We start from the raw sequence: 20,850 nt of genomic DNA, 5'->3' as shown, positions 1-20,850 counted from the left end.
ATGTGCATTTTCAGTTTTGGATATTTTGCTACCAAAATCAAAATCCGTCCTAACAATGATACTCTCGATGGTCGTATCTCGTGTTTTTGCGTCAATATTACTATAAATAACTGTAGCTTCTGTTGGTTGCATGTGTATGTTCCTACTTCGCTAATCCCGAAAAATACCAGGATTAAGAAGTAGTAGGCTATACAGCAGTCCCGATCCTGAGAATGCAAGTTTTATCCCGACATCCCAATCTCAGAACAGATAAGCAGAATACAAATTTGAATCGGGAATATATGAAGACGCGTTCCTAGAGAATAGGTGCGTCACAATTGTATTACGGAATCACGGAATTTGATATTTTCAGAAATTGTGCACATAGCATTTCGGTATTAGGGCTCATCGCGTAACGATATAAAATGCAACAGCAAACAATATATTCTTATTGCCAAATTTATTCCAGTCTAAGCTTTTCGACTGACTCTCATCAAGGCCGAACGTCAGTAAATGAGATAAACCAAATTCGAAATATAAAAGGATGTTGTCGATGTGACGTAATATTGACAAGTACACAGAGTCGCGAACGGCAATAAAAAAGAGCCGCCAACAAACTTACAGTTACGGAGACGAATTCGGCTATAAAATAGCCGAGTAACAACACAGCACTACTGCAATATTATATATATATAACCGAATTCGTCTCTTCTACCGTAACACATTACACAATGGTAAGTTGGAGCATCAACGGAATAATATGCAACAATAATAAAGAATTAACGAAAGAATTAAATACAAACAAAACAGGAGATGAATGGGAGATAAATAAATGTACGGAGCTGTCAGTACAAAATCTACAAAAAAGTTGTCAAGGTAAGAATATCCAATCGAATAAACGGCAATTACAATGCAAAGAAAATATTCAATATGACATAAGTAAATGGGATTTAAATTCTCGACAAGAGGCTGAAAAATACATTTCCTCCGAGGCTAATGTCGAAGACGAACTAAAGTGTGTGTGCACGGCACTAGATGGCGTGAACATTTCACTAAACAAACTTGGGAGATCCCCTCGATCATACTTATACATTAATTTAGCAGCCTTTAGACTGCAAAGATCTTTTACTTTCAAGATGTTTAGGCATTTATATTTTGGGGAGAGTCTTACCCGTTCTGTCATACTACTAATGTATCTAATTGCTAGATTTTGGAGTACTTCAATTTTCGAATAGTATACGTTTTGCAGCTAAGTCCCCAGGCGACTGCGCTAGAACTGTGCTGACTATGAAAGAGTGATAAATAAATTCCGTCAATCATATTTTACTTGCTTATATTGCGGTGTCGTCTCTGTATGCGGCTGGGCTCAGTTTGCAAGGACAGTAGTATTCCGCACCTGGACATATCAATATTGAAATTGTCGGCCAACATGCGTCTATCTTTTTGTGTTAAAGTTTCATTGCTAACCAATACCAATACCAATTCCAATACCATTATCTATAGTTGACTCGTGAGAGGCTAAATTCAGCTGGGACGTTCGGGCTGAATCGATTTACACATGACATTTTCCTGGACACTGTTAAATGTCAGAATCAATAATTGGAAATGCTCATCCAAATTGTCAATCCATTCACTTTGACACAAGATTAAATGATATAATTTTTCACATTGAGATAAAATTGACACTATAACTTCATCCTTCAAAGTAGCTAAATGAACCATGGTGCAGACATTGCCCTAAAATGTAGGTAGACCTGCCACATTTCATGAATCTGAAGACTTCTCTATGTAATCGAGGTTTCACTCAGATAAACACCAGCTAGCAAGTTATGCTACACAGACCTCACACGATTGATTTTTTCCGCAAAAAGCGATAAAATCCGCCAGGCCACATCGGTGGACGATGACAGATTTTTTTTGCTGAATGAATCACATACTTGGTTTCACTTCAGTAATGAAACGTTTTGCCGAACTGATTCTATTCATACAAACTTTAAATAGTGCCGACCGAAATACGACGCTGCATCAATTCGTCATTTGCGGACCATTGATAAAATATCGACAGGAATAAATCAATGCATTCAAGTGCACATTAGCCTATACGAGTAAGAATATGGCATGCATTAAATTGTCCTCGAACTCATCGCGTGCTCACGCTTGAACATTTGCGACAGTAAATGAGTCCTGAAATACACACGTGGGCTCATCTTATGTCGTTGACTTTCACTTCGCATATGTAAGGAAATGCAGCATGGCATGGTGCGTCATTGAGCCAAAGTTTCCCGCCCTTGGTAGACGCGACATTTGCGCAATCTTCGTTACCACGGTAACTATTAGGTTCACCGTCGCGCCACTGTATAGTGTTCTTGTTCGTGACTCCTCCGTCAGACCATATCCATATACCCTCGTTTTCTTCATCATCCAATCCAACCCAGGGAAATCTACTCTTATCATTCGGGACATAGTTATTGGCAATGATGTATCTGAAGCAAATAAACACAGAACTTGAGTTAGAAGTTGCATATCCATACACTACGCCATAGTAATTATAGTTGTATTATTAAATATTTGTAGAGTACTCTGATGATGCGTTATGCCTAAAATGGCAGCACGTTATGTGGTTTCCTATCTCCAGTAATCGTCTATGCTGGAAGTCATATATGGTATAGGGTTACCATATGTCCTCCATTAGGATAATTTGTGTCTCTTTTCACGAAATCTGAAATGTCCTCCGAGGACGCCCAAATATCCTCCTTTCTCGCAATACCTCCTCGTTTATAGCTTTGAGAGTCAGGCGATCGTACAGAGACAACTAAAAATGCCATAATAGACGTGGAATCTGTATTGTGACGGCCAGGTTGACTAAGAAGAAGGTCAACTCTAACCGAATAAATACGCGAGGACGGGTCATCAAGATTAGCATTCAAATGTCAAAATTTCCCTCATTACTATGCAGAGGTGGTCAAAGTAGTCAAGAAAGCTACTCAAGTAGAAGTAGAAGTAGCGACGAAAAAATCTACTCAAGTACGAGTAGAAGTACTTCTTACATAAGCGACCTAAAACTACTTGAATTAGAAGTAGTTTGACTGACTTTAAATCTACTCAAGTAAGTAAGTAGTTGTGAAAACGATCGTAATTCGTTCGCATGGAGTGTCAAAAGCTGCAAATGGAGATATGCGGAAGGTGTAGAGAGCTTGATTCGTATTTTTGCATCGCAGGAGGTGTCAATTTTGGACAGAATAAGCAGTCGTCCACATCATGAGATGTAAATGATAGTATTGATATGGAAAATTGGAAATGCGTTACTAATCCTTTGTTTATTCGAACACCCCGTTTTAGAGAATATCATGGCATGGCGCCTTCCTCCATATTATAAGGCCTCTTAGTTCAGTCGAAGAACAATACCTAGAAGTTGTGTCGTATACGGCTTTAACACTTTAGTATAGTACTAATATAGATATATTAGTATACGTTTATTAAAAATATGGCAGATCGTAAAAATGCTATATAGTGTATAGCTTTATTATCGGAAAGTATAAGGCATTACTGCACTTGCTTTTATGCTTCAACATGCATGTTATCCAGACAAAAGAACTGAAACTATAATTAGAACTCAACGTATAATGCTCGTAATTGAAGGAAAAATACAAATACTACTTCTAAGAAGCGGAAGATATATTTAATATCTTTTGTCCAGAAAGTTTCAACGGCGGTCTGCTAAAATAGGTCTAACGTTAAAAAAATCAAATTCCACTGTTCCAGATTAGGACACGTCATGGGCTGCTAGGTATAATAGGTAATTGCTAGAGTGCGAAGTGGCGGTTTCAAACGTTATGGTAGGGCCATTCTTACTGTGACAAAATATTTTGTATAGGCGACAATGCGGTGTGAACGGAACCACGCAACCCGATATCTAAATTATATTCAGTGATACTTTCGTTGAAACATATCTGACAGTACATTTCTACTGTGCGCGAAGCGCAACGAAAATTCTGAGTATTGCACGACTTTTATGAAAATCAAATGTTGATACTACATAAAAACAGCCCCGAAATTCCTTAGGCTATCTTTCTTATTGAGGGATGAACTACTTCTACTTGACAAACTGAAAATAGCGAAAAATAAGTAAGTAGTTCACAAAATATTACGAAGTAGAAGTAGAAGTAGCGGAAAAAAGATCTACTTGAGTAAGTACCAGAAGTAGAGGAAAACTACTTGAGTACTTCGAAAAAGTAGAAGTACTTCGTTACTGACCACCTCTGTTACTATGCTACATCAACTTTTGTGACTTGTTAAAAGTGTCCCCTTTTTCGGATCTGAGAATATGGCAACCCTATATATAGTATACAACATGAAATGACTCAAAATTCACGCGAATCGAATCATACCTTTTGCTCAAATATCAATCATGAATAAAATCATATAATCATTGCACTACCAATGGAAGGCGTATTATCGAATAAAAGTCGTTAATAACGATGTTGAATGGTCGACTGCAAGTCCACAATAGATGCTGGTGTCATTCATCGATGACGCTCATATTTAATCCCGTTATCAACATTGTGCCTTAATTTCATTTCTGATGTTACGGTGTAGCCAAACTATCATGTTAGTTTAGTCTATGTTAAAATGTTAGGTTCATTTATATTTAGTGGTGACGCCTAAATACATGCAAGAGTCTTCGTTACAACTTCCAGATCAGTTTTTCACTCTTTCAAAGCACCACACGAATGCGATAAAATGAAAAGACGTAAAGTAGGCCATATTTCTCGCGTAGACTCTCCTATATCACGCAATACATATCTTTGAATACCTCAGTTTATTAGACGGACAGGTCAAATGGGACCAACGCGATACCGTCTACCCAACACTTCAACAACTAACATTTTATACCTCACAGCGTCAGGATGCCTCAGAATCTCTGCAGCCAGCTTCCCCCCGAATTCTTTACACTTTTCCCTTGCAGCATTAACACTCAGTCGTACCCCGAATCTTCGGAAGAGATAGTCACCAGATCTCACCCATCCGTGCAATTCGTAGACCTTTTCGGTAGTCTGTCTGACAACTTCTTTGAGCTGCAAAATCCTCAGTTTGTACTGAGAACATTATACACTACTTACATCATTACGCTATCCTGGGTAATGAGTAAGCCATATGTGGAAGCGACTCATAGATTCTGATATTATCACTAGTGGAACCATTGGCACCTAAAGCAGTGAAATTAGTTTACGATTCGAATCACACACGCATACACACATAAATAAATACACACACGCACACACACACACACACACATACACACACACACACACACACACACACACACACACACACACACACACACACACACACACACACACACACACACACACACACATACAGGCAGACACACACACATACAGGCAGACAGACATACGTATCCCCAGTACCCCCCACATATCGATACCATTCTTACATACTGCAGTATAACTTCACATATAGTAACGGTCGGTTTACCACGTCTGATGCTGCCGCTTTAACGATATCTCGAACGTCCACATGTTCTAGGCTCATCCCTGAAATCGAATTACAAAAATAAATACTGTAGACGACTAGAGTATGCCGTTGCCGACGACTATAGTTTTCTGGGCGTGAGTCGTCGGCGGAACATAGAATTCAACGTCTCGTACACTATCCTAGCACCCGAAAGTTTTTGGAAGAGTTGGGGATTATCCGGAATAATCAGTGTGCGGTGTTGGTACAAATATATTGGTATGTGTCATGCGATTTTCATACTATGATACTATCTAAGCTGATAATTCGATACAGCCACATGAAGATTTGAGCAATGTTGGTAGAGCAGGACTGCTGCTTCGTCATTTTCATTATGCCATGGACGGTCGTAAACAGGGCGCATGATTGATCAACCGGTGAGGGTCTGAACTGGTTGGCGTAAGAGAACTCGCCGTATAAGATGATCGACATTCAATTCTAGTGCAGTGGTTCGTAATATTTAATAACCTGGAGAATCTGCATGCTAAATCAGCAAGCATTCGGGGAAGCTCAAATTTTCGCTGAGTCACAAAAATTAAAATCTATGACGTTACACATCTAAATAAACCTTACCATTGAATACAATATTTATTGCAAATTTATTGTAAAATAATTTGCTGTTCCATTTCAGAGACCATTTCAGAAAGGCGAGACTTCGCCATAGAAATTGTCATCGTGTTGTTCGGTCGAAAGGTAACAGCGTGATACCGATTGAAAGGTATCTAATAACTAGTCCAATTAGAGATAGAATCGACATTTCAGAAGGATGTGGTTTCGATTTAGAACCACGACCTCACCTGCGTAGGCCACTGCACAAGAAGTGCCCCCCCTCAACACTTACAATTCGACTACTGATTGCTCCTAATTGCCTGTAATCCATAACGTTTAAGACGGGATCACTAATAATATGTATGAGCGGAGTGTGTATCCTGACCTCCAGTGGAAGCACTGATACTGACTCCATGAGCCTCTGGAGTTCCATAAGGAACCAGGTTAGAACCATTGTTCTAATGTATGTTTCGACGTAATGGTGACGCTATTATATGTGAGGCTATTGACTCTTGAAACTTCCGTCCGCAGATTTTAATTATGGAGAATACACGGAGTAAGCTAGCGCCTGCTATATGCTAGAGCAAGAAAATGTGTAATTCCTTTGTGAGATATAAAAGATAACATATTTTTCTGAGAGTAGATTGGAATTCCAATGTTGTACATGAAGCGCTCGTCAGTTTCAACTACATAACCAGTAGTATATTGAAGGGCTTTCGTTGGATACATGTCACCACATAAACATTAGCGGTTTGAACCAGTTATCTTCTGCTACCAAACAAGGCTACTAAACGTTATCAGTGAGCTACACAATCTAATCAGAGCATTTTGGACCTACATTTTCGGATTTGGATCCTTAATCTATTTTGATGATTCGCAGACATTCTTTTTATATATTCACGGACCCTTTCAAAAATTGTCAAGCTTACCAATGGTTTTTATACATCATTGAGCTTACAGGGTATAGATGCTTGACATTGAAGCTCACCAGCACCTTCACACTTATGAGCATGAGCAATTGAGCGTTGATTTGTAATTGCTGGCAAACCCGGATTACATTTTGAAATACAATTGATGGAACGCTGAATCAATTTTCGCATTTCCATCTCATTTTCAGTCTGCTTTAAATTGGGATGGACAAAATCGGATCTACCATTTTTGGGTTTAGATGGTCAGTGACCATTCAACCATTGGTCACGGTCTACGCATTCTTATAGTTCTTACCTCCATCTCGTGAACCGTTTGATGATGATCCCATTTCCACGCATATAATCGGAAATTCATTTCTATCTAAAACAGCTTCGGAAAGATGTGGAGCTGCGTCGCAACTCCATAGCTGACAGCCAGGACGTGGCTTGCACTTGAATTCGCTGGGTGAGACTAACTTGGAACAAGTAAACAAAACTAGCACTAACATACAGGCTTGATACATCATTCCGGCGTTGCTGAAAAGTTGTTATAATTCAGCGGATGATGTTGATGGCCGACTCAATGCCATCAATATTATCTACGCGTGTAAAATACGGAATGCGACATCCATAAACATAATACATTCATTTTCGTGTTGACTAGAGCATAAATCCATAATAAGTTTGTGATGAGTGACTATAGGCCTATCTGTGCCCGAGGCTCACAATCAATAGTAAAAATAGTTCGTTGTTCAAAATAACATGATTTGTCCGCAAATGTCCTTTTAATGACGTGAATTACAAACCACGATGACATTAGTCTGAGACGGTAAGATGTTGTTGAATACTTTGACGTACAGTTTCACTAATTGGCGCCGCTATAGAGTACAGTTTTAATACGTTATTCAATTGCGCAATGCGCATTCACTCCAGACTGAACGGGTTGGGTAATGGTAAAACTTTTTATATAACGCCCAAAAAGTAATTTAATGACCTTTTTTGGGCGTTGTAGTGCTAGCAACTAGCAACTATGGAAAGTAGATGCGCCAAGACCGCATTGCGAGACCAAGATGAAACTACTATATGCATGCAGTTTAGCAATAGCACGCATCAATTGCCGTACGAAGAATTCAGTCATCCTTTCGGGTGGCTCGACACGAACCGGCGCAGGTGACGTCATAATGATGTAAGACACGAAGGATCAGGATTGATCACGCTCAATCTGCCAATATCCCGACTTGCACCGTGTCTATATGCTGTGATCAATTCGACTTGCTATTGCCATTGACATGCTCTTACGCTTGAAATGAGTACTACAGTGGACGACGCGTACTTGTTCTTTCATGCACTTGGATATTTTATTGCATGTCATCATTTTTTCTTGGGCACCCGCTTAACTATCTGTATGTTGCTTTACGACGTCCATGAATTTAACTGAATACCAAAAGCGTATTGTGGAATATCATGATCCAATGAGTATGACTCGAGATACGAAGGTAACGAGTGATCATTAGAAGATATGAATAATGTCACGCTTAGTTTCTCATGTTTCGTTTATAAATGAAGAATCCGCCGCTGAGCGAGCTTCCGAACTCCACAGGTTGTTGTTATTGTTTGTGGTATTCATGGTGTTTGTCGACTACTATGGTCATTTACACCAGGTCAATTTTCTTCATTTTTATTCCATAGATGCTGGCTGGTAGCACGGCCCACTTCTAGCCTTTTATAAGACACGGCTTACACGGATGAGATAACAAGGAGGAGCCGAGATGAATCGTCAACACTTAAGTAGGAATTCTGGAGTCGACCTCGCTCGGATTCGAACCTGCAACCCATTGGAGATGTTGCAGCCGTGGATTATACCACTACGCTGTCTCTCCAGCAAGGAAGGGAGCGGTGTATGGAAAGAGAGCGCATCAATTATCCCCATCCATTCAAATCTAAACCTTGATGATGCTCAGGCATGATGAACAAAATCTGATTGCCATTTTACAATCTTTCATCGGACGCGTAGAATTATTTACACCAATATGGAAAGTCATAATTGATATTAATATTGTTGGAATTATGACATGAATTCTGCATTGAGAGTCTGGTGGGGGAGTTGACTCCTGAGGTGGTCGAAGTAGCCCTCGTTGGTAATCGATTAGTATTCTAGGACTAGTATCGAGTAAGCAGAGGTGGTCAAGTAGTCAAGAAAGCTACTCAAGTAGACGTAGAAGTAGCGACGAAAAAAATTACTCAATTACGAGTAGAATTACTTCTTCCATAAGCAACCTAAACTACTTGAAGTAGAAGTAGAATTGACTGACTACAAATCTACTCAAGTAAGTAAGTAGTTGTGAAAACGATCGTAATTCGTTCGCATGGATTGTCACAAGGTGCAAATTGAGCTATGCGAAAGGTGCCGAGCTTGATTCATGTTGGTGCATACCAAGAGGTATCCAATTTTCGACAGCATAAGCATTCGTCCGCATCATAGGGTGAAAATGATAGCATTGATATGGAAATGCGATACTAATCCTCTGTTTACTCGAACAGCAAGTTTTGGAAAATATCATGGTATGACGCACTCCCCCATATTATAAGGCCCGTATAGTTTAGTCGAAAGCAATACGGCGAAGTTGTATAGGATACGGTGTAAAAACTTTGCGCGATTAGTAAACGTTAATAAAAAAATGGTGGATTGTAAAAATGCCATATTTTGTAGCTTTATTTCCGGAAATTAAAGGCATTACTACGCTTGCTTTAATACTTCAACATGTAAGTTATCCTGACAAAAGAACTGATATGAATTAGAACTCAAAGTATATGATACTGGGAATTGAAAGTGAAATATAAATACAGCTTCTAAAAGCGGAGAATGTATTTCATGTCTTTAGTCCAGGAAGTTTCAAAGGTGGTATGCTAAAACAGCTCTAACGCTAAAAAATTCAGAGTCCACTTTCCAGATTAAGACACGCCGTGGACTGCTAGATTAAGATATGATAAGTAAATGCTAGATTGCGAAACATCAGTTTCAAATGTTATGATGAACCATATATACTGTGATGAAATATTTCATATGGGCGAAGGGCGACAATGCGGTGTGAACGGAACCACGCCAACCCGCTACCTAAATTATATTCACCGATACTTTCGTGAAATCATACTGGTGACTCCGTATCCACTGAGCGGGAAGCGCGACGAAAATTCTGGGCTTTACTCAACTTTTATGAAAATTAATTGTTGATACTCCGTGAAAACAGCCCCGAAATTCCTCAGGCTATCTTTCTGATTGGAAGACTAAACTACTTCTACTTGACAAACTGGAAATAGCGAAAAGTAAGTAAGTAGATCACAACATATTACGAAGTAGCGAAAATCAGATCTACTTGAGTAAGTACCAGAAGTAGAGGAAAACTACTTGAATACTTCGAAAAAGTAGAAGTACTTCGTTACTGACCACCTCTGCGAATAACTATTCTAGGACTATTTTTGCTGAATAAATGACTACTGTTAGATAGAAGTGGGAGTATTACCTTAAATCATAACCATGCACTTGACTAATGGATGCAAGTAGTTAAAAACTACTTGAGCACTCCGTAAACGTTTAAGAACATCGTAACTGAGCACTAAAGCTGGGCATTAACCGGAGCCGGATTGGATATCCGGCCAAATTTTCTCATCAGATACTTTTCTGATACGGCCGGAGGTGGATCGGAGCCGGACCAGTATTGTTCACTAAGAAGTGGACAGCCTTACCCTCTTGCACCCTAAAATCAATATTCCACCCTAGAATCAATAGTTGAAGTGAAACGTTCATGGAAATGAACAACATGTTATATCCAAGTTGGCATAATTACTGCAGATAAGGGTTTGCTTCATCTTTGCGTTTTTAATTTTCTGTTTGCATTGTTTCAATCAATATTCAATACCATCTTTCAGTAGATATTTATCATCGGAGTTTTTCCGACCGGATCACAGTCATTTCTAGAATGCGGCCTAGGAGTCGGACCGGAGTCGGACCTTGCAGAACTTTAAAAACCAGGATCGTAGTGGAACCAAAGAATTTGTCGATCCGTTCGGCACTATACTGAGCTTGTAGATAGTAATTGTATTAACAGAATTAGTACAGGCGAACTTAGTCCGACATACACCCGCCGCCGCTCTCCTCGTTCTCCCCCCACCAGTGCCTCTCGCGGTCCGGTGCACATACAACGCATGCAAACCACAGAGGCACCACCAGGACACGCGGCTCCTTGAATATAGACGTACCCCGGTTAATAACCACTGCAAATAAGGTACGTACCGTCGCACAGGCTTAACCCCTAAGAATAAAAAGCAGAAAATCACTCTTATAAAATTGTATTTATGAAGTTACACGTATGTCGTGGATCAGATTTCGTTTACGCGGAATTCTTGAGCATTATGAAATCTATCATTTTTCGTGAATTACATATCCAAATCGGAAAAGTCATTTTCATGAATCATGAATGACTCATTGGTACCCGAAACTTCTCCTCTTACCATTCAGGTACTCCTTTTCTTCTGAAATTTCGTATTTCTGGCATATTTCTGATGTTGATGTTTATGTTTTCGAAAATTATCTGTGTCATTATTCCATTAAGAATTTTCACGTTGCCGCTATTAGGAATTAAGTATACATATTGCTGTGACATGTGTACCGTTGATTGGTGCACATGATAGCGCAAATTCACATCCGTGGATGATTTAATGATGGCTTATGCAAATCGCACTGCAGGAAAATCTTCGAATATATATATGAGGTCACTGTAATCAGTTTTCCTGGTAGTAACTTAATTACCTCTTCCGGCCAGTCAAATGGTTCAGGATACGCTTCCACATTTGCAAGAAAAGCATGAGACTGCTGAAGCGTCACGCTAAACGATATTGATAAAAGTGATGGCCAAACCAGCTTTTGTTTCACAGAGTCAGCTAAAGTGATTTCGCAGCCTTGTTGAGCTGGCATTTGCAACATCGAAAAAAAATCGGAAATGCATTTGTCAAACGGGAATAATTAAAACCAAACCACTGCATTGCAATTGCAAGTCTAAGAGAGCATTAAAGCATGGGGATCGAAACTATCATTTTTTACACTTCATGGCCCGTATTCAAGAAACCTTACTCAGTGCTCAAACTCATTTTGCGTCCACATTGCGTAAGAATCGGTATTTAGAAAGCGAAGCGAGAGAACGAGTTTGAGTTCAACTGGAGTCGAAATTGGCGCTCTTTCGAGTTGTACTTTTGTGGTTATGGTATTCAATGAGTTGTACTTTTGTGGTTATGGTATTCAATGACGATCTGAGGTTGGAGGCGATCTCAAAATGTGGCCTTTAAGCAAGCGTTTTCCGAGTCAGGCCGTGGGCAGACTCAAGGCTTTACGCATTCCCTTTTTTACGGTTTGGCCGTGAATATATTGTGGAAATTGCGCTGTGAGCATGTTTGGTGCCTTAATTCACAATTTCAACTGTAATATATGCCACTGTTATAAGAAGGAAATCATTTTTATAAAACGTAGCAGCATCAGGATGTGTAGAAACGAATGGAGGATGAATGTTACTGGAAAAGTGCAAACAAGCTGTTGTCTACGATAGCGATCTTCCAATCCTAAAAAGAACCGAATCCGCGGCGATGCGAACAAATGCAATACACGAGTATTTATGTACAAGGGGCTCTCATTCTCAAAAGTGATACACAGTGCCTATCCTTCTTCGATTTCCACACGCTGTGCGCTGCGGGACATAATACCTAGTTCGAAACATTTTTTTGAAAATAACTTTAGAAAGCGTGACAGCAGTGTTTTAACGGGAAATTGGCGATCTGCAATAACCCACTACATTTATGAAAACATAACTATCAAACATCGTCGCGTAGCGCGACCAAAAATTTCGGGATTTGACATATTTTGTGGGATGTTAATTTGCCCTGAATACTCATTAGGGATATGTCCTACTACTACATCATCTACTGCGAAGCCGTTTTTATTAAGCGCTCCCCGTATCGCCCCCTGATCCTAGCGTCCCCCATATCGCCCCATGAGCGTTTCCGCCCCCTTCAAAATCGCCAGCGCTCCTTGGGGGGCGCTGGAGGCAAGGTCAAGAACCACCGTGTTAGATCATCGCAATGCAGGTTATAAAACCGTCCGTTCCTGTGTATGGTGGAAATATCAACAACGCGGTACCATTACCCATCATCAGTAATCCAATAAATAGCTTGTGCTTATGCCTTCAGGATGAAGTCTGATGTTTCATTTTTGGAAAATATTTGCTTTGGCTACTACAGTATGAGAAATAGTCCTTAAATTGTTATTGAGCGGTGTTATTCCGTCTACACATCCTGCGTATAATCCTAATACAATGTACTGACGTAATTGAAGGCAATACTACGCAACCAACATCACAATTGAACCCGCGTATTGCCAGATCGCAAGCAATTAACAAAACCGCATACGTCTGCAAGCAGTCATCAAGTTGTCAAATCTATCGAGTTAAGTCTCAAAACCGAGAAACGCTCGAAATCCTAACAGAATACCAAACGCTCTCTAGAATCGAGCTAGACTCAGCCTTTGCTCCGCTGAGCGCGCCTTGAGTTTGAGTTAGAGTCGTGTCTCTGAATATGTTGCTTTGCTATATATAGTAGATATTGTACAGTTCACAGACGTGTTTCATGTATATCTACCGCGATATTGTTGTTGTTTTGGCATTGATGGTGTTTCAGCTGCAATGGTCATTTCATATTTTTTTTTTATTTTTTTTTTTATGCGGCTCTCCGAAGACCCAGACTTTTGCAGGACCTCTCTCAGCTGATGTAGGCACCTGCTCCAGTCTGGGGGTTTTTTAAGGTTCGTCATTTTAATATTTTTTTTTTTTTTTTTTTTTTTTTTTTTTTATTTCCATGTTTTCTAACTAAGGGTTTAAACGGTATTTCAAATTAATGTAACGCGTTCTTCTTTCTTCTTCTTGGTTTTTCGCTGTTTCAGGGCAGCTGTACTTTTATTTATTCTCCTTTCACCTCTTTCTTCCTATTCACTGTGGCTATCTTACTACAAGCGAATACTCCAATATTTTTTTGTTATCTGAGGTGGGTGTAGGGGTGCGGTGTTTGCGTTTGCGTTTGAAACGCTGCCCATCTGTCGCGAGTGTTTGGTGGGTTTTTGTTCCACTCCTCCTCCCCATTTTTAGCCCGTTTTTTTCCTCTCTTTGTTGTGTTCATAATTTATCAAGTTGTCTCTCTATTTTTTTGACTAAGCTGGATATCTGTTTGCTTTCTTTCACGCTTTCCAGCCGTTTCTTAGCTTTTCGTAGTATTTTATTTTCCAGTTTTTGATCTCCGATTTTTTGGTTTTCTATATCCAGGCTTATTTTCAGGTTTATAATAGCTTTTTTATATATTGACAAGATAATCCAGTCTGTTTTTGTTGTGCCTTCGTTGTAAAGAATGGCGTCATTAGTTATGGTTTTCTCTAGTATTTCTTCGATGTTTTTTTTTGATTTTTTGGGCGTATGTGCATGATGTCAAGATGTGCTTGACGTTGTCATTTTTTTCGCCGCAAAATTTGCACGTTAGGTCTAAGTTTTTCCCGTGCTTGTCTTTGGTTATGTTTCTTTGGCGCTTTTTTTCTCCGAACATATACGAGTCATGCGCGGTTTTATAGTTTATGATTCGTTCGGTATTTTTTATCATTTTCCTCCCGAAGGATCTTTGCCTGGCGATCTTATTCCAGTTGATTTTTTTTCCATTTTCAGTTCTTTTACTGCTTTTGTTCTCTTTCAGGCGTTTTATTCTTTTATACATTGCGTTGTGGGTGGCGTCTTGCCAGTCTTCTTCGCTCCATTCAAGTTGTTCTGCCAGGTCTATGGTGTCCGTCCACCACTTAGGGGTTGGGTACTTGTGCGGTTCCGAGTTCGAGTATAATTTTGGGTTTATTTTCTTTATTTTTGTTCCAAGTTCGTAAATTGCGAATTGCTGCCATATTTCTGTTGGCTCGGCCAATTTTTTCAGTACTGATATTTTTTCCATTCCGCATGCTCGCACTCGTGTCTCTATATCTGGGATGCCCATCCCCCCCTCTTTTTGATCCGCTATCAGGGTTTTTCTGGCAATGTTTTCAATTTTCTCGGGGTACCAAAGGAATCGGAAGCATATTCTTTCGATTTCTCTGATGTACTCTTTCGGCATTGGTATGGCCCTTGCATTGTACGTGATTTGTGACGTCACCATGCTGTCAAGAGCGATATCATCTGGTATGATTTCTGACCTGTAAACTTGTAGAACGGCCAAATTTAGTTATAGGCTTTTTCTAATACACCATTTACGCGGATCATGGCGAGAATCAATCTCCAACACCTGAGTAGAAATTCTGCAGTCGATCTCGGTAAGGTCTAAGAAGCTGTAGTCGATCTCACCACGTATTGCGTAAGCTCGCAAGACAAGCAATTTGATAAATTGGCACCGTGTAATTATAATTAAACTTGCCGAAACATTCCGAACGGGACTATTCGTTAAGATATAAACAGGTGAAATAGAATTTGTTACTCGATGTTGTTTTCGTATATCTCGGATGCATCAATTTTGTAAGGTTGCTCAAGTTTGTGAGCTCGTCAGCTATTGCACGAAATAAGTCGATTTCCTTATATATTTAGACATATGTACGCTGGTTAATTTTGTGCCTAGTTACTTGCAATTCAGTCCTATCCTTTCCGATAATATGTTATTGCGGCACTGCGCTCTAAAGTGAAGTGGTCTCAAACTAAAGATAAACGAGTACAGCCGAGCATCGGCCAGTGTAGTGATCAAATGATTATATATGTTGAAAGTTGCAATGAGAGTAGGCCTATGTGGTGCTACATCCAGTAAAAGCAAAGTGGGTGACGCATTACATATTTCCACGTAAATGCTGTAGAAATGGGTTCAAGTCCGAGGTCGTGTCGGGACTGGGCGAATGAAGAAATGAATGACGAGTGTTCACCATGTTACAGAGATATATACAGGGTTGTCTTATCCTCCTTATTTCTAAGATTTGTCCTTATTTTGAAGGGCCAGGTCTTGGAAAACTCAACTGTCCTTATTTCTAAGAAATGTCCTTATTTTCGACTTGCGTCCTTATTTTGTCTTATTTTCAACAACTACAGAACTTCGATCGTTTTCCTCTGGTATCTGCTTTGCATAGTATTCTAAAATTATGCTTTTGCGTGGAGATTTTATGACATCATAAATGAAAGGAACTCCCATGGCGTACACACCACAGGATTTGACATCTAAGTGGTGAGATAGCTAGGACAGTGAGTGGTATAGCAGTTTCGGCGATACCAAGCTATCACAGCGTACGTCATTTTAGCAGTAAACAGCAGTACCAGGTTTCTGCTGTTTAGACTACAGCAGAATAAGCTGTGGGGAAGGCAGCGTTTATTGCGTAGTGAAAAAGGGCGCAATGCAGTCGAAACTTGGGTTATAAAGTAGTAAAGCTATAAATCATTGATAAATTCATCTAAATTATATTGCACAAATATATTTAGCTACTAATAAGGCTAAACATGATTAGTTAAGCGTAAAAACGTTTTTCGTGACGATTATGAGAGAGAATTCAAAGGTCTCAAATAAAGCTCAAAGGGCGAGTGTTTCGCACATTGCAATATCTGCAATCGGGACATTAACCTAGAGGCCATAGGAAAGATCGCTATTTCAACTCATATTGATACCCCAAAACACGAGAAGTGTGTCATAATGATTAATTCGAGCCAGTTGATGAATAATTTTTTCACAGGTCCATCAGCACCAACGACCACAGACTACAAGGCTGCTGCTGCTGAGGGTACCTGGGCATTCCATGCTGTCAAACACAAGCAATCATTCCTCACCAACGATTGCACATCGCAATTGTTCAATGCAATATTCCCCGATTCCAACATCGCAAATAAGAAGTTTACTTTGGCCAGGACCAAGACTACAAGCATTGCTACTGGAGTTCTTGCTCCATACGCTCAGAAATAATTTTGTCTGAACGTGATGTACACGTACAGCCTTTTTTCATCTTTGTTGACGACTCTAACCACAACGAGGTGAAGAAGTTTGGTTTATCATCCTAGACCAACTGTTTTTTTTTTTTTTGGGGGGGGGGGGGGGGGGGACTGACGGATCGCTGTTTAGGCCCTGAGTAAAGGTAAACCTAGTAAACCAGATTGTTTCTGGCGAAAACTATGGAATGTGATGTGGCACGGCTCGTATAAATACAACGTATGTTCAAAAACGCTACTCTAAAGCTAATCTTATGTTTCGACTGTCCTTATTTTTGAGTCCGTGTCGATGGCAACCCTGGATATATAGCTGCAGCGCAGTGCCACTTTAACATTTTTTCGAAAACTCGCTGGACTTGATGTCTATCTCTCGGCTTCTGGCATAGCGATATTCACGTCCTGGTTCATCGTAACGCCTGAATGAAGGCATGTAAGACCTGTATTGATGTACCGGTATTAGGGTTGTTCAGAATTGACCGACTTTCGAAAAGTCGTGGTTTTCATTCCGTTTCCCATGCCCTATGCCTTAACTCATCCCGTGCATCTGTGCGCATTTTGAGCTGGAAGAATATCGGCTGAAAATGTGGGATTCCCCTAAAATTTGAGTGCCGCGATTTCACCTAGCCTACTAAAATGCCATATATGCAGTGGCGGCTCGTCCTATAAGGCAACTGGGGCATTGTCCCACCTAAAATTCTGTTCAATAACAATTATTTACCATATATAGACGCACAGCAATCAATATATACCGAAATCATAGCGAAACCCGCATTCTTTTTGTGCTTTCGCTTGTAATGCCCAAATTTCCCAATGCCCATGCCCAATTGCCCATACATAGCGAAGTCTCTGCGAAAATCGAGTTCTCTTCGGTGTTTTCGCTGTGTGAATGCCTAGCCGGGGCTTGCCTCAGTAACGCTCATAACAAGCTTTCACTGTCTGTTCTCTCACAGCCGCGCACAATAAAGAAACGGTGATGTACTCTCTCCTATTCACAAAATTTCCGAGCAAGTGGGGCAACCTTGCCTTGTTGCCCCTAAGGCAGAGGTCTCAAACTCAAATGTGCTCGCGGGCCAATTTCTTAATTTGTGATGATCCGCGGGCCGCAGCATCAATAAATAGGGGTATTCAATCTATAATATCCAACTAGGCCTTATTTAACGGCACCTTGCAGACAGGCATTCCACAACCATCGACAAAATGTTATTTACTACTATACTATTCACGCTTGGCACGAACAAATTACATTTTCAAATATTTGAATAAAATAGTTTTTGTGCCGGGCATAATTTGTTAGAAATAATGAGTTTAGACATCATGCGAGAAGACGCATGATGATATCGTAAAAGCTGTCGGGTTGTAATATTGCAGCTATTGGACCTTTGAAATGCCACAATTTTATGTAGAATATTTTAGAATTCACCAAAGATTGATCTGATATCAGAGCATGTGAGCGGTGTAGCCTAATCGGGGTTTCTGATATACACGTGATAAGTATAGGCTATTGTTACTGTCATTGCCAAAGTCAAATTAAACCAGCGATAGGTTTTCTTCGATTAAAATTGGAACAGATCAATAACAACTTGAATGTAATCATTATTGTTCCATAGTAATAGCATTGTTTCTTAACCGTTTTAGCGATCGTACCCCTTGTACTTTCAATTAGATTTCCAGTGACCCCTGTCGATTTTCAACACAATTTCTGATGGGACCTATAAAAATCAGAAAGCCCATTCACATAAAATCGCGCGTAGCGCGAACAATATTTTCCAGTTGAATAAATTAGCCCAGACAATATTCCACAGCATATAAGCCAATTACTACAATGCATCTGGTACCTCTGATGTGGTGCTTTGTACCACGAAGGGGATACTGACCCCTGGTTAAGAACCCCTGGAATAGAAATGACTAATCGCCGAAGAATCCATTGGTGTTACAGCTGTGGAGCGTACCACTACCTTACTCGTCACCGATAATAACATGGACAGGGAGAACAAACAACATCCAGGATGTAACCAAATATACGTCACGGGGGGCCACAGAATGCCAATGGTTTCCATGCAGACCTGATTAGATTTCTATATTCTATATACCCTACGCAACGCAAGCTACGGGCTTTTGATATATTACTATTCCCCACGACAGCTTCCTAGATTTTTGCGTCCGTAGGATTGTCAAGTCACTATTCCGAGAGGCAAGTCCTTCTCTGATTTTAACGTTCGACCCTACTCAACTCGAGTCATTTTTAATTTATCACCCAGTTAATCCAAAATCGAGTAATTTGACGAAAGATCGCACCAAACAAAATCACAATTTTCAGTCACGAATCGTCCACGGTTCATGTTTTGTCATCTCGAACCTGAAATGTGACGTAATAGCGATCTTCCACTGCATGATAGATTTTAGGAAGTGATGGGATAGTGGAGTTTGTTTAGATTTCAGGTTTTTGTAGTAGTTTTAGAGTGAACTTTAAGTTCCTAAATCTAAAAAAAGATATATGACACCAGAATATATTGTCGAATACTTGAAATTGAAAAATGCCTTCGCGGACCGCACAAAATGTTCTCGAGGGCCGCGTGTTTGAGACCTCTGCCCTAAGGTGTGATGTAACAATCGTATCTATATCTGAACTTGGTTAACGTCATATATAGGGATGGTGTGAACGTGAGGTTCACGTTCGCGTTCTGTGTGTGAACCTCAGAAATTTATAGGTTCACGTTCACAAACGAACCTTGGTAGGTTCTTCACTGTGAACCTTCTTCATATATTACAATTTTCGCGTCATCATAACATCTTTGGTTGAAATCTATTGCATTTCAACTGCGGGCCACTCTATGCATGTCTCTGGCAGCATAAAAATAAACACTAAACAAGCATGCACCTTGACAATCTCAAAACTGTTACTTGCTTTATTACAAAAGTTTCCGTTTGTGAATATTTAGTGACTCTCTGTTGTGAGCTTGACCCGCAATTACACAACACGAAGAGAGAAATACGCTACATGTAGGATTGTAGGTAGTCAGTGAATGAATGATGCTTATTCAACCAATCAATGAAATTGGTATCGTAGTCTTGTGTGAAAAATCTAGCAGGCGTAGGGGGTCCATCTTGATTTCAATCAATCAATTTCAATCAAAGTTTATTGTATCATAAAAACCAAATCCGTGCGATTGGGGTGTTGGCTGTATAACTTGATAATGGGGTAATGTCGGTAGCAAGTATAGAAACCCGTTTAACACTCTGCTGAATACCAATGTAGCAACACTCAGATGCCGAATACATTGTCCGGTCTGGTCTAGACCGTTAAGGCGTAAGCTTATATTCCCTTATTTTCCCCTATTTTATGGGATTATTATATCATTTGATTGCCCCGGTTGATACATTCGGCGACATTTAAAAAGTCAGTATGTACTTCAGCATTGTGGCATTATGTTGCCCGAGTCGTCGCTACTGTCGCTAAATATCATGTTCATTAATATATCACTTCACTGAAATGTAGGGTTGGAATTAGCAAAATGACGTCACGTGACGTCATGAGGTTCACGTTTGCGTTCACACAGAACCTTTCCAAAAGGTTCGCGACCTTCGCGTTCTCACGAACCTGAATCTATCAGAGGTTCACATCATTCCTAGTCACGTGCGTTGACGGACGCGCGCCAAGTCTTAACGTTGACAATGATTGAGGCAGTTATTTCGTTATCGAGGTCGAGTATAATAGAGAAGTGCGCTGATCTGATACTTACCTGCATCATCGTGGATTTCACGCAAAAGCCGGTGTCGGTCTGTGCTAATTTAGTCTGCGTTCCATAACGAGATCGGTGATGATATTTCCAATGGTATATCTCGATGATTGCATGAAACAGCTTACT

General features: G+C 40.0%; 1 protein-coding gene across 1 annotated transcript; it reads right to left on the bottom strand.

The window, feature by feature from the left end:
- Positions 1-1,994: 1,994 nt before the first annotated feature.
- LOC145456571 (C-type lectin mannose-binding isoform-like) lies at positions 1,995-7,849 on the bottom strand. Its single transcript, XM_080334707.1, has 4 exons — positions 7,285-7,849; positions 5,476-5,534; positions 4,873-5,054; positions 1,995-2,462 (listed from the first exon to the last, which is right to left on the bottom strand). The coding sequence occupies exons 1-4, from the start codon at positions 7,493-7,495 to the stop codon at positions 2,183-2,185; spliced, it is 732 nt and encodes a 243-aa protein (XP_080190833.1). The 5' UTR covers positions 7,496-7,849; the 3' UTR covers positions 1,995-2,182.
- Positions 7,850-20,850: the final 13,001 nt, after the last annotated feature.

This window comes from Botryllus schlosseri, chromosome 14 (assembly GCF_051294905.1).
Source record: "Botryllus schlosseri isolate E-star chromosome 14, Bs_hap1, whole genome shotgun sequence".
Taxonomy (NCBI): domain Eukaryota; kingdom Metazoa; phylum Chordata; class Ascidiacea; order Stolidobranchia; family Styelidae; genus Botryllus; species Botryllus schlosseri.
The sequence above is the reverse complement of the archived record's forward strand: the minus strand, read 5'-3'. Positions and strand labels throughout refer to the sequence as shown.